Source organism: Somniosus microcephalus, chromosome 30 (assembly GCF_052327205.1).
Source record: "Somniosus microcephalus isolate GS21.2 chromosome 30, FLI_Smic_1.0, whole genome shotgun sequence".
NCBI classification, from domain to species: Eukaryota; Metazoa; Chordata; class Chondrichthyes; order Squaliformes; family Somniosidae; genus Somniosus; species Somniosus microcephalus.
In genome coordinates, this window is record NC_141016.1 from 16,536,460 (window position 1) to 16,549,239 (window position 12,780).

The 12,780-nt window shown below is 40.7% G+C and overlaps 1 protein-coding gene across 1 annotated transcript in view; it reads left to right on the forward strand.

The window, feature by feature from the left end:
- LOC147097962 (putative aminopeptidase W07G4.4) overlaps positions 1-12,303 on the forward strand; it is a 37,633-nt gene extending 25,330 nt beyond the window's left edge. Inside the window, exons 8-17 of the mRNA XM_085971069.1 lie at positions 121-220; positions 1,004-1,079; positions 3,027-3,112; positions 4,453-4,557; positions 5,395-5,470; positions 5,949-6,067; positions 8,608-8,700; positions 9,670-9,727; positions 10,916-11,097; positions 11,682-12,303. Of these exons, the coding sequence (XP_085827195.1) occupies positions 121-220; positions 1,004-1,079; positions 3,027-3,112; positions 4,453-4,557; positions 5,395-5,470; positions 5,949-6,067; positions 8,608-8,700; positions 9,670-9,727; positions 10,916-11,097; positions 11,682-11,816 (1,030 nt within the window). The 3' untranslated portion in view covers positions 11,817-12,303. The remainder of the gene's footprint in view (positions 1-120; positions 221-1,003; positions 1,080-3,026; positions 3,113-4,452; positions 4,558-5,394; positions 5,471-5,948; positions 6,068-8,607; positions 8,701-9,669; positions 9,728-10,915; positions 11,098-11,681) is intronic.
- Positions 12,304-12,780: the final 477 nt, after the last annotated feature.

The following is a 12,780-nucleotide window of genomic DNA, read 5'->3' on the forward strand; positions in this document are numbered from 1 at the left end:
GTTATGGAACTGGCAGTCCCGAGATTCGCTTAATTCCTGTCAAGTGTTTAGTTAATCACTTGACTGCTACCTAATGATTTATGTTTATTTGGGCTTATATCATCACTTTTGTCTTTCCAGAACCGTATGCAGAGATATTGGTGGATCTGACCCAGAGCGAATGGCTGCTCCAAATGTGGCTGACTATGTTCAGAGTATTTTTAACAATTCTGTTGTTTCTGTAAGTGTTCACTGAAGCAGTGCATATATTTGTTCTGTGGAACTGTTCAAAACACCACCCTTTTTTTCTTCTTCCATGTACAGTATACATTTCTTTTGAAATTGGCACGAAATGCATTCAGAATCATTGATACCGCACAGAAGGGGTCCATTGTGCCTGTGCCGGCTCTTTGAAAGAGCGATCCAATTAGTTCCACTCCCCTGCTCTTTCCCCATAGCCCATCAAATTTTTCATTTCAAGTATTTATCCTTTTGAAATTTACAGTTGAATCTGCTTCCACCACATTTTCAGGCAGTGTATTCCAGATCGTAACTCGCTGCCTAAATTTTTTTGTTCCTCATGTCGACACTGGTTCTTTTGCCAATTACTTGGGTGATGGATTGAAGGATGGGACTTGGGGGTTTTGATATTACTTAGTTTTTTTTTAAGAGCAGAAATGGATAAACTTGCTTGCCTTGGCTAATGATAAGTAGCTTATGTGATTTTAAACTTAGCTCGGTTACAGGCTCAAACTGTCCTTGAGCTGCTTTCATATTTGTCTGAATTCTGATTTTGGTAGCTGACTCCTGGCAGTTGAATGTTTTTCATGCATAAGTGACAAATCCAGGTAAAACAGGATTAATAAATTGATCTTAACTGCATTAATGCTGGGAGCCAGCTTACAGAAGGCAAAAGAAAGAATATAAAAGAATGTATGTACATGCACATTTTTGGTCTTTTGGAATTTTTTTAATCCATTAATGTCAAAAGCCAGTTCAAATTGTTGGTCTTTCCTGTTGCCAGGTTTCAGTGACCAGTGATTTGATAACGCTCGAGGAGAGGTACCCATGCTTGGCAGCAGTCAATCGCTGTGCCAAAGGTAAGTTGGTGCATACACTCAACTCCGTGTTTTACTTTCTGAATAAAAGTGAGCTATGATGTTCTGCACTTGTTCCACATGCTAGAATCCACTTGAACCAGAAGTGCGTTCCTTAATGAGCTCCATCTCTAAATGCTTATCCACTTTCACACTGAACTTCTGTGGCTTCCAGAATATTCAGAACTCCCTACCACCCCACAAAATTCTGGAGTCTTTTGTTCCCTAGAAATTCCAAATCAAATTGCCATTTTCTTTTTAATCTGTTGCACCGATTTTTAACACAAAGCTAGAATTGTATAGACGATTAAAATAAGCTGTATGCCGTTCCTTTGATTGTATTGTTGCAGTGAGTGGGTGAATGCTGACACAATTCTTGCTTGATCCCAATCTCTAATCTATTTCTATATACTGTGTTTATGAAACCGGTAATTAGCCCTGCCATTATTTCCAGTTTGAAGTGGACTTGGTGTATGACTCATCTGAATGGCTCGGATTCATCAGTAGATAACCACATTAAGCAAACCTTGTTGACCCCTGCTTTTGATTATTTGCTTTCCCATGTATTTAAAAGAAGATGCTCACTAATTAAATTTAAGTGTTCGTGGGTTTTAAATTCACTTAAGTATTCAAATGTATAAGCTAGACTAAATTTAGGATCTCTCATTGTAATTATCCTTGCAAAGTTATTTTTTCTACGCAGTAACTTTATTCAACTTGACTTGTATACTTGTAAGACTGTTATAACCTAGGAATGGGTGGTGATGCTATTTCACATATTATCATCTTGCAAAGAATGGGGTCCCATCCAAATGGGAAACTAACTCGATCCATGTGACTCACCGTAATGAGCTATGCCTCACTTGCACCAGTAGCTTTGACCAATGCATACAAAACTTGCTGTAATTAACCCTCACTCTTTCACTTTGCCCAGAAAGTCGAGGTTTTGATCGAGCTGCAGAGTCCTTTTAGTCCCAGGGTATAAATGTAGTATCCATACTCGAGTATATGATGAATGAAGAAATGTGCTATATTTCTACCCTCCTGTATCTATCTGAGCTGAAGCATTTGTACAAATCCAAACTATAGCCATGGATAACAAAAATTGAGGAAGCTGGAAATGCTCGGCAGGTTGGGCAGCATCTGTGGAAAAACTGAAGCTAGTCTGTCGGTGTTTCAGGTCTAAGGACTGATCTGATCTGAGGAATGGTCTTTAGACCTGAAATGTTGACTGACTTCTGTTTTTCCAGATATTCCCTGACCTGCTGAGTATTTCTGTTTTCGTTTTCAGATTTCTAGCATCGGCAGTATTTTTTTTTTGTTTATCGCCCTGGATACTTTGTTAACTTGATGAAAGAGTAACTAGTCATGATGGGATGGTCAACTGTTTGAGAGGCTTGAGTAATACGGTTTTGCAGCTGCTTGCTCTTCCCAAAAGAAAACTTGCAGCATCTGCCTTGACCCAAATGGAATGCTGTCTAAAGTAAAGGCAGCTGGCTTCAGTCAATATTGCAACTCAACAATAGCTACCTCAGTCCAACATTTTACTTGTTCAAGCCCCCCTCCCCACTTTCTTTCATTGTTCTGTATTGCAAACTCTTGTTCATCTGTAGCATTAATCACCTAATTGTAGTACCCCCCCAACTGTGAGATAACTTGCCACTGGGCAGGAGCCACACCTAAGACCTTCCTAGTGTGTAGAGCATATTTACTGTCCTTCTGCAATATTTTTCATTACTTAACTACTGGTGCAAGTTCTAGAGCAATAAAAATTTAATTCTAGTACTCTAGTCATTGAAATTAGATGAAGCTGTCTGTCCAAAACTACTTTCCAATTCTACCCCTTCCCACCCTGAGTTAGATGGTGAAATGTAGACCATATGACAGACTAAATGCTGATATTTTAAAATATATATATTCTTCCCCTCCCTCCCCATTAACTCCTTACAGATGTAGAACGTCATCAGGCACGGGTTATTGAGCTGCAATATACGGGAGAGGGTGCCAATGACAAAACACTCCTGCTTGTTGGCAAGGTAAGAGTATGTCGTGATAAAGCTGTGGAATGCCTCGTGCTTCATGTGTTGCTGTTTTCAATTGTACGTGCCACGACCTTGGGCCTGAATTTGCGGTCGGAGGCTTCCCGCGGGCGGATGCCTCTGAACGGCAAAAAAAATCTACGCACCCACCTGCTGGTCCTGGATCCACTGAGACTCGCGCTCCTGGGCCTCTATGCGTAGGCCTGCATAAAGGCCCATGGATCCCAGGAGCGCAGGCGGTTCACAAGCGCCCCTGGGATCACGTGGGCTAGCCCAACCAATCACAGGGGAATCCCATTATGCTTATGGGGATTTCATTTACATACGGAATCCCCATAGGCTTAATAGGAATCACCCAAAAAATACATTTTAACAACCTTGAAATAAAATTAAAAATCATTACATGTTTACATTTAAAACAAATTAAATTTTTTGAAAAATAAATTTAAACATTTTTTTAAGGGGCCAAAAATAACACACTTATTTTACTTAATTTTTATTTTAATATTTATTTTCACCCATATGCTGGTAAAAGAAGGCCTTACGCCTGCTTTTACCAGGTGTAATGTATGGACATTCGTTGGGCAAATAGCCAAATTCTCCGCCAGTGGATGGCTATTTCACAGGGATGCGGAGGAAAGTTCTGGGTTTTCGCGCATGCGCAGCCTATGCATAAGCCTGGAACTTGAGGCACCTATGGTGCGTACGTGGTCATAAGCCACGGAAAATCCAGGCCAATGGTTTTGGTCATTGCAACTGATCTTAAGCATTCACTCTGCATTTTGGAGCGGTTACATGCACATAGAACTTTTATTTAATTAACCTGGAAATGAAATTGCAAGGCTTACATGTCATAGACCAATGCTCAACATGTAGTGCAGCAATCCATCAAAGGACATTTCTAAGAGGGGATTGGACAGAAGAAGTATACTAGATAGTTAATGGAATGGGAAAAACATTGGAAGGTATGGATAAAGTAAATCTAAAAAATTTACTTTTAAAGTAGGGCAAGAGGAGATGGGTTCATACTAGTAAAAAGCGCATTTAGGACTGTTGGATTTTTTTTTCTTCCAGTGATTAATATCTCGCATGGACTTTCAGATTGTGTAGAGCAGGTGAAAACCTTAATCATTTTATGAATCACTAGAATTTTGCCGTGTTCTGGATGGATTAAGTAAGATGGGCTGAATGGCCATCCTCGTGATCAGGCAACTTTATTAAAAAGAAATTCTTTCAGAATAGTTCACTTGTGACTTGTAGCATTTGCTTTGGCCAATATTGGTCTTGTGTAGGTAGCAGTCAGATAATTGTTAAAAATAACTTTTTTTTGTCGTCAGGGGATAACTTATGATACTGGTGGTGCAGACATTAAAGCTGGCGGTATAATGGCAGGAATGCACCGAGACAAATGTGGAGCTGCTGCTGTTGCAGGGTTTTTCCAGGTATGACGCATCTGCACCAATTAACATTTCCCCCCCCCCCCCCCCCCCCCAATTCAGTGCAAGTTTTCTATTTCTATAAGTCTATAACACAGCTCAGCCTTGCTTCTTTAATGTTTCGTCCCCGGCTGGTGCGAGCACTGTGGTGCAGCAGGGTGCTGGCTGTATCTCCCTTCCAGAGAGAAGCTAGCCAATTCAGTTCCTGCAGAAAGGGCATTGTCGGCCATTTACAAATAGTGATGACTACCATTGTAAAGGCCACTGCCCAGACAAGTCCACCCTGGAGGAACTGTGGAGCGCTGAAGTCAAAAAGCTGAAGCTGCTAATTTCTGAAAATGATCCTTAAAGTTTTTTTGCTTGTGCTACTGTGTTCAGCTACTTTCTACAGCACCTGAATCTAATGCATGATTCAGTTGTTACAAGCATGCTAATGTAATTATTTGTGGGTTTTCGTGTCTTAATCCTGGCTTTTTACATTCAATATTTCCCACCTCAAATGGTGTAGTCTAGACTTGAATTCAGTTGACCAATCATAACTGCATCTTGTTTCAAATTTTGTGCCTAATTTTTAAGCTGGTGCTGGTTAATGTGGAGCATTTCAATTGCAGGGGTGATGTACCCTTTTTGCTACTGCACGTGCATGCTGACTGACAGTCATTCATGTTGCTAGGTCTCTGGAATTTACCCTCTGTTTAATTGAACAAGCCCTCTTTTGACCATGCTTTAGGCTGCATCTCAGTTATATTGATGTCAATTCTTCCAGAAGCAACTTTGGATGTTTTATTATATTAAGATGTTGCATAAATGCAGTTTTACTGATTGAATAATCTTCTGATGCAGGTGCTCTCCATCCTGAAACCCAAAGGAATCAAAGTAATTGGTGCAATGGCAATGGTCAGGAACAGTGTTGGTTCAGGTAATGTAAATCTGAAAAACATGGTGTGCACAAGCCTACCTGCCAGTTCTAGAACAGTTGTGCCATCCTTGTTGCTCCATGTACTAAGATTGCACAGCATATTGGGTTCAGGTGTGGGAGTATCCTTCATTCCTTGCCACTCAAATGAGTTGTGTTGTTTATACTACTGGATCATCATTGAAGTACGAAGAGCACAGTTCTTGTAGTGGAATCAGTTCTGCAACTTTGCAAAGATGGTGGTGCTCTGATTGCCCTGTATACATTGGGTGAAATTCAGATAGAGTAGCAGCTGAACCACAGCCAGAACAAAATGGTAGCCATTTTCTATTTAGCATCTGCCTCTAGAGCCCACTGAACCATTTTGAGACTGGTTTCTGAGCCTTCAGAGGTAGCTGTCACTGTTCCATCTCTCTGTAATATGAACAGTATGCAATTGTATTTTGCAGTCTGAACCTTGTGTGTGTTTTTTTTTGTCTAGATTGCTATGTGGCAGATGAGCTTATCACATCTCGTGCTAAGAGAAGGATTCGGGTTGGAAACACAGATGCAGAGGGGCGGATGGCAATGGTGGACTTGCTGTGTTACATGAAGGAAAAGGTGCGTATCATCCTAATATGGATAGTTGGTAAGAGAATCTTGGTTTGTTCCTTTTAAGTTCCAAAGCAAGTAAGGAGAACTTTCACATGGTTACTACAGAATACCTTTGCCATGCTTTGTACCTTGGTTGAGGCAGATGTGGTGGGGGGAGATTCTTCTCTCCAGAAGTCTTGGTTTTCTGGAAGAATGTGCTCCAGTTTATGAAGGGTGGGGGGAGAACCAGCTTGTTTATAGTGGGAGCATCATCTGTTAAAGCTTGGAGTTTCTCAAGCATTTACACAAGTAAAAATGTTTCGATGAGTTGGCTACCTCCCTGAAGTTAAACTTGAATCACTTCAGTTTTTGGGTTGTTGTAGCCCAGTTTGACAATTAATGCTGAATCACAATTTGTTTATTTGAAGAATATACGTAGCATATCCACCATAATTTGGTCACCTCATGACCAAAAGTACCAGGCCACTAGATCATGGTATACAGGTTAAAACTGATGTTTTATCTGTATATAAACAGTTGCACCTATAAGATGAATGCAAAATACATGCTTAATTATGTACAAACTTGTCTTCAACAACTCCCTGGTTCTTGCAGCATCTCAGCAAGCTTACTGTTGGGTTTCTTAACTTGGAAGTTCCATCCATCACTGTTCCTGTTGTGAACACGAAGAATAGAAAGCTGGGGGCTGGCAACATGGCTCAATAATTATACACTGCATCCCTTCAATGTCGACAGTCTCCTTGCAAATTGTTAAAAACATGGTCCAAACACACTAACATTACATGAAACCACTGTTTAATGACACAGGAATTCTGTCACTACCTGGTTTGAATACCTAACAAATGTTGGCAATTATCGAATTATACAGCACAGGAGGCCATTCAACCCACCGTGCCCGTGTCAGCTCTTTGAAAGAGTTAACCAATTAGTTTTGCTCCCCCTGCTCTTTCCCCATAGCCCAGCAAAGTTCTCCCTTTCAAGTATTTATCCAGTTCCCTTTGGAAAGTTGTTAGAGCCTTCCACCACCCTTTCAGGCAGTGCATTCCAGTTTAAAAAAAAAAAAAAAAAATTTTTTTTCCTCATGTCTGTTTCTTTTGCCGTGACCTTAAATCTGTCCTCTGGTTGCTGCCCCCTCTGCCACTTGAGACAGTTTCTCCTTATTTACTCTATCAAAACCCTTCAATATTTTGAACACCTATCCAATTTTCTCTTAACCGTCTCTGCTCAAAGGAGAACAACCATAGTTTTTCTAGTCTCTTTACGTAACTGAAGCCTTCCCTGGTACCAATGTGGTAAATCTCCTCTGCAACCTCTGTATGGCCTTGATATCCTTCCTAAAGTCTGGTGCCTAGAATTGGCCACAATACTCCAGTTTGGGGCATAACCAGTGTTTTATAATAACTTCCTTGCTTTTGTACTCTATAAAGTCAAGGATTCCATTTGCCTTCTCAATGTCCTTCCATCTTCGAAGTCTTATGTACCTGCACCTCCTTTTAAAATTGTCTCTCCTCATTCTTCCTACCAAACTGAATCATTTTACATGTGATAGGAACAGGAGGAGGCCATTCAGCCCCACGAGCCTGCTCTGCAATTCAGTTAGATCATGGCTGATCTGTACCTCGACTCCATTTTTCTGCCTTTGCTCCATATCCCTTACTACCCTTGCCTAACAAAAATCTATCCATCTCAATCTTGAACACTCCAACTGTCTCTGCATCGACAGCCTTTTGGGAAGCGAATTCCAGATTTCTACTAACCTTTGTGTGGAAAAAGTGCTTCCTGAATTTCCTCCTAGCTCTAATTTTAAGATTTTATGTTCCCCCGTTCTTTATTTCATCCACCAGAGGAAATAGAGTCTCTGTATCTACCCTATCGAGTCCTTTTAACATTTTAAACACCTATCAGATCACCCCTCAATCTTCTATACTCAAGGGAATATAAGCCAAGTTTATGCAACCTGTCTATAACTTCACCCTCTAGACCCTGTTATCATGCACTTTTAAATGGCAATCGCCAAAATTACTTCACACCATATATCTGCAGAGGATCTCGTGGGTGTGGGGGGTGGACTTTTGTTCAGCACTGAAATATCCAGCTGCCAAGAATTGTGGATCTTGGGTAGACAGCCACATGAAGTTGGGCCTAATTGCATTTCAGACTGCCATGTGTATTGGCCTTCCACAGACTAACTCTTTGGCACCAGACAAAGGCTACAGATCTCGTTTTGGCTAAAGCTATGGATTTACTCTTCATGAGCAATCTTCTAAAACCAACAACGATAGCAACAATATTAGTTGTCAATTTAACTTGCGCCTGGTGTAGCACAGTAATTTGTAGCTGTTAAGAAGGTATGGGTGGATATCTATCCATCTCCAGATCCTGCTCTAAGAGGCTAATGAATTAGTCTGTACATTTTTATTAATTTGAGCTGTTAATGAAATTAGGATAACATTGTACCTGATGGTACAGTACCAGCTTATAGGCACATGTCTGAGCATTGACTGGTAATGTTTCAAATGTAATGAGTTATTAATTCCATTCTACAGGCTATCCAAGAGTATGTTCCTAACCGCTTTGAATTGTTCACTATTGCCACACTGACTGGCCATGCTATTCGAGCTGCTGGTGTCAACTACTCGGTAAGTTCAATCTAGTGTATGATGGGCAAACACCTTGTAAATGGCCTGGTACTGTAACAAATAAGCTCAGCTAGCTTTCAGCCCTTTTTCTGTTACAGGAAGAGATGCTTCATGCCAGGATGGTGTCCTGTCTTCATTCAATGTACAATGTGGCAATAAGCTGTGTTGCTCTGCAGTTTGGATGCATTTCAAAGCTCAAATGAATTCCTTACAGTAAAAGTATTGCTGCTGCCAACTATTTTGCCTTGAATTGTGTGGAGTTTAACAGTATTTTTTTTTTTCTTGGTTTGGTGGGTGCAGAAAAAAGGAATACTGACAAATGTGCCACTTCTGATATTTAAACATATAATCTAAGCTGATACTTCAGTACTGAAGGAGTGCTGCACTGTCAGATCAGTTGTTTTTTTTCGATGAGATGTTAAATTGAGGCCCTGTCTGCCTGGTAGAAGTAAAGGCTCCCATGGCACTATTCTTTGAAGAGTAGGAGAGTCAGCCCAGTGTCCTGGCCAACAATTATCACTTGCCAATGCCACAAAAAAATTCTGATCATTAATCTCATTTTTGTTTGGAATCCTGCTGTGTACAAATTGGCTGAGTTTCCCGAGATTACAACAGTAATTACATTTCAAAAGTGCTTAATTGGCTATGAAGCGTTTTGGAATGTCATGAATGGAGCTATATAAATACTAGCTTTCCCTCACTTTTTTGCAAATTGCTTCAAAAACTGAACCTGAACAGTCACTGCAGTAATGATTTTTTTTCCTTTGCACCTTAAATTAGCTTGAAATGGAGGTTCTCCTATGCAGTCTTGCGGTTTGAAAAGGAAATGTCCACACTGCTCTCCAGCGAAACTGAAAGATGTCTGCTGTTCAGTTGCTTCAAGCACAGGGACCCACATTACTGTCATGAACTGTAATTTTAAATTACTGTTTCTCTTGCATACATTCAACTATTTTTTTTTTGGTACAGATCATTATGGATAATGGTCCTGCCTGCTGGGCTAAGACGGCTCAAGAGCTTCAAGCAGGTAAGAGCAATTTGTCCCTCCAGGTGTTGGTACACTGGGTGATCTGAATTCAATTGCCAGCATGTTAGGCCTTTGACTGTCTGTCTGAAAGACTTGCCGGCTATATCATTCCTGATTTGTGGGATGGTTTGAAGCAGCTTTGTTTGCTCTGGCTATGTACATAAATTCTTCATAGGTAATCTGATTATATAAAAAGGCACCTGTTCATGTGACATACTTGTATAGCATTTGCTTTTGTATTTTTGTATTTTTATCCAAGTCTTTGGTAGGTTATAGGTCTGATCAATGGGGAGCTCCTCTTCACATTGTATAACGTTTGTAAATGACTGTGACTTGCATTTATATTCCTCCTTCAGTATAATCCCCAAGCACCACTGGTGACCCAAGTCCATACAGGGTGAGGAAGGTGACTGAAGGCATGATCAAAGTTAGATTTTGGAAGAGGGGTCACAAAGTTAGCGTAGTTCAGGGTGACCAAAAGTGGACGGGGGTAGGGTTGCAAAGGAGCTCAGTCAAAGCACAGGATGCATGTTGGCACTTAGGACTGGAAAATGTTGCAAAGGTAGAGAAGGATGAGGCCAGAATGGGCCTTGGAAGTATAAACCAGAACATTGGTTTCACTGCAATGGGTCTGAGGTCCGGGAGATGGGGGAAGCGGGAGTTAGTATCGAATAATGTTTGTAGTAAGAAGTGGAATTCTGACGACCGGCAAGGAGAGCAATGAGTACTCCAGGCTAGAGTTTCCTGGTGTGAAGTGGGGGCAGAGTTATGCAATATGGCAGAAGGCTGACTTGCTGATGGCTTTGTAGACAACTGATCCCGTTCAGGAAAAGGTTGTTCAAATTCTGGGTTCTGTCTTCAATATTTTAATATGTACATTGCCAACACATCCTGAACTGCAATATATCAATGAAAAGCTACAAATTTTAAGAGTGAGGCCACAACCTTGTGGTTTTTTTCCCTCTTTCTCTCCCTCGCTCCAGGGCTGTGCTTGGTTTACATCTGTTTTTAAGGTCAGGCAGGTTATTATAGCAGCAGCTTCTTCCCAGGAGGGTTTAGTCAGTGTTATTGAAGCAACAGGTTTGTCACAATACAGAATTGGTATATATTTTTTTTTAAATGATCCAAATGTGATTACTGAACAAAATATAAACTACTGTGCATTTAATGCTGTATTTCTCCTGTTAGCTGGTGATGAAGTGGCTGATCCTTTTGAAATCTCCACCATTCGGCGTGAGGATTATGATTTTCACAAAGGGAAGTCTGAGTATGAAGAGATTCTGCAGTGCAACAACCAGCCATCCAGTGCCACACCCCGTGGACATCAGTCACCTGCAGCTTTCCTCATCATGGGTTCTGGCCTAGATAAGGTAGCATTACCTGATGACTCTAATTGTGTTAGATAGCTTTCAAAATGCATGTTGTAGAGGAGTGACCAGTTAAATTACACTTTATATTTAAATTGAATTTGTTTCTTCCCGCCCACCCCCCGGGTCACTTTACTATGAATTCCACAGTCAGCCGTTGGGGGGAATCTTTAAGTTGGTCACGTGTTACCATGCCTTTGTGCAGTTTAATCAGCAATAACTCCCAGCCAAAACTTCTTACTCTTAATCCAACACTCTACTACTACCTGACTTACTAAAGATGTATAAAGTATGCAGAATTGCTGTGAGAAAATCAGATTAGATGAAGCTTGCAGCATCATAGAATCACCGCTGAAGCCTTGATGACCTTGTTACCATAGGAGGCTGTGTCAGTGTTTAGTTGTGTGGGGGTGGGAGAGAGAGCTAGAACAACAGAGCGCAACCTAATTACTGAGCAGACTTGACAAAATTAGTTCTTGCAATGGCTCGATCCATAAATATGATACAGTTTTGTGGTGTGGAGATCCTTTCCTGTCGTGCCTACTCGGAAACCATTTGCACTAAATCAGTTTTTCTTTTTTTTTCAGCACGGACTAGATTCCGAAAAACCTCTCTGCTACTCTCATATTGACATAGCCGGATCCTCTGGCCCATTTCCTGGGATACCGACTGGATCACCAGTGGTTGCCCTGGCAGCCAAATACGTCCTAAATCGTATTTGAACTGCTGATTTAAAGAATATAATCTGATCCAGCACTTTTGAAAAAGGTTTCTGTAATCAACATTCGTAGACCACGCAGACAAAGCAACGTCACAGGAGGTCTAATGCAGTGGGCTATCTATCTGTCTGCACCTTGCCTCTGAAGGAAAAATGAAGTTAGATTTAGATTTGGTGTAGATCAGTCAGTGCAGCTTTCCTAGAACTGGCTACAGGCGGGTTAATCAGTACTCCAAACTTTCTCAGGTAGGCTAATGAATGTAGTTACTGTCTTTCAATACAAAATCCTTGCAGTATTTAATTTTTGTTTTGCTTGTACAACCAAAATATGTACACCAGAATTCTAAATTTCTATTTGAATTTAACAGGAGAATTATGTGGGTTTTTTTTTTAAAAGGGGGTCAAGCCATCAGGTGCAGGAAATGGGAGAGAATACACTTTCAACAGACTGGAATTGTGACTTTCAAAAGTAAATAAATGCTGCAGAGGTGCCTCTGTGTGTTTGGGAGGATCTTATTTCAAAGACTGTTGTCAATAAGTATAGTTTAAACCACTGTTCACTTGGCACCCACGGTTGACCTTTGATTGTCATGAATGCAATTGGAGCCACCTTTTGCAAAGTGTAATCATTAACCTTACGGCTATCATTTTAATGTATATTTTAGACAAAGCTAGATGCCAGCAAGTGCTATTTTCCAAACTGCTCATTGGGTGTTTGTGCAGTGATGACAAATCCACTATCGTGGGACTGACAGATGAGGTTGAGGGCTAAGTGCAGTGATGTTCTACCATTCACCTGAGGCCCTAATAGCATTATTTTCCACAGTGTAGCATTTGGGTTGTTGAGTATCACTTTTTTTGTTTGGTCCATTATTAATTGAATGCAACTGTTGAAGTGGTGGCGGGCTACAGTGAAATTTTAGATTGTCATTGTACAACAACAACTTGCATTTATATAGCACCTTTTA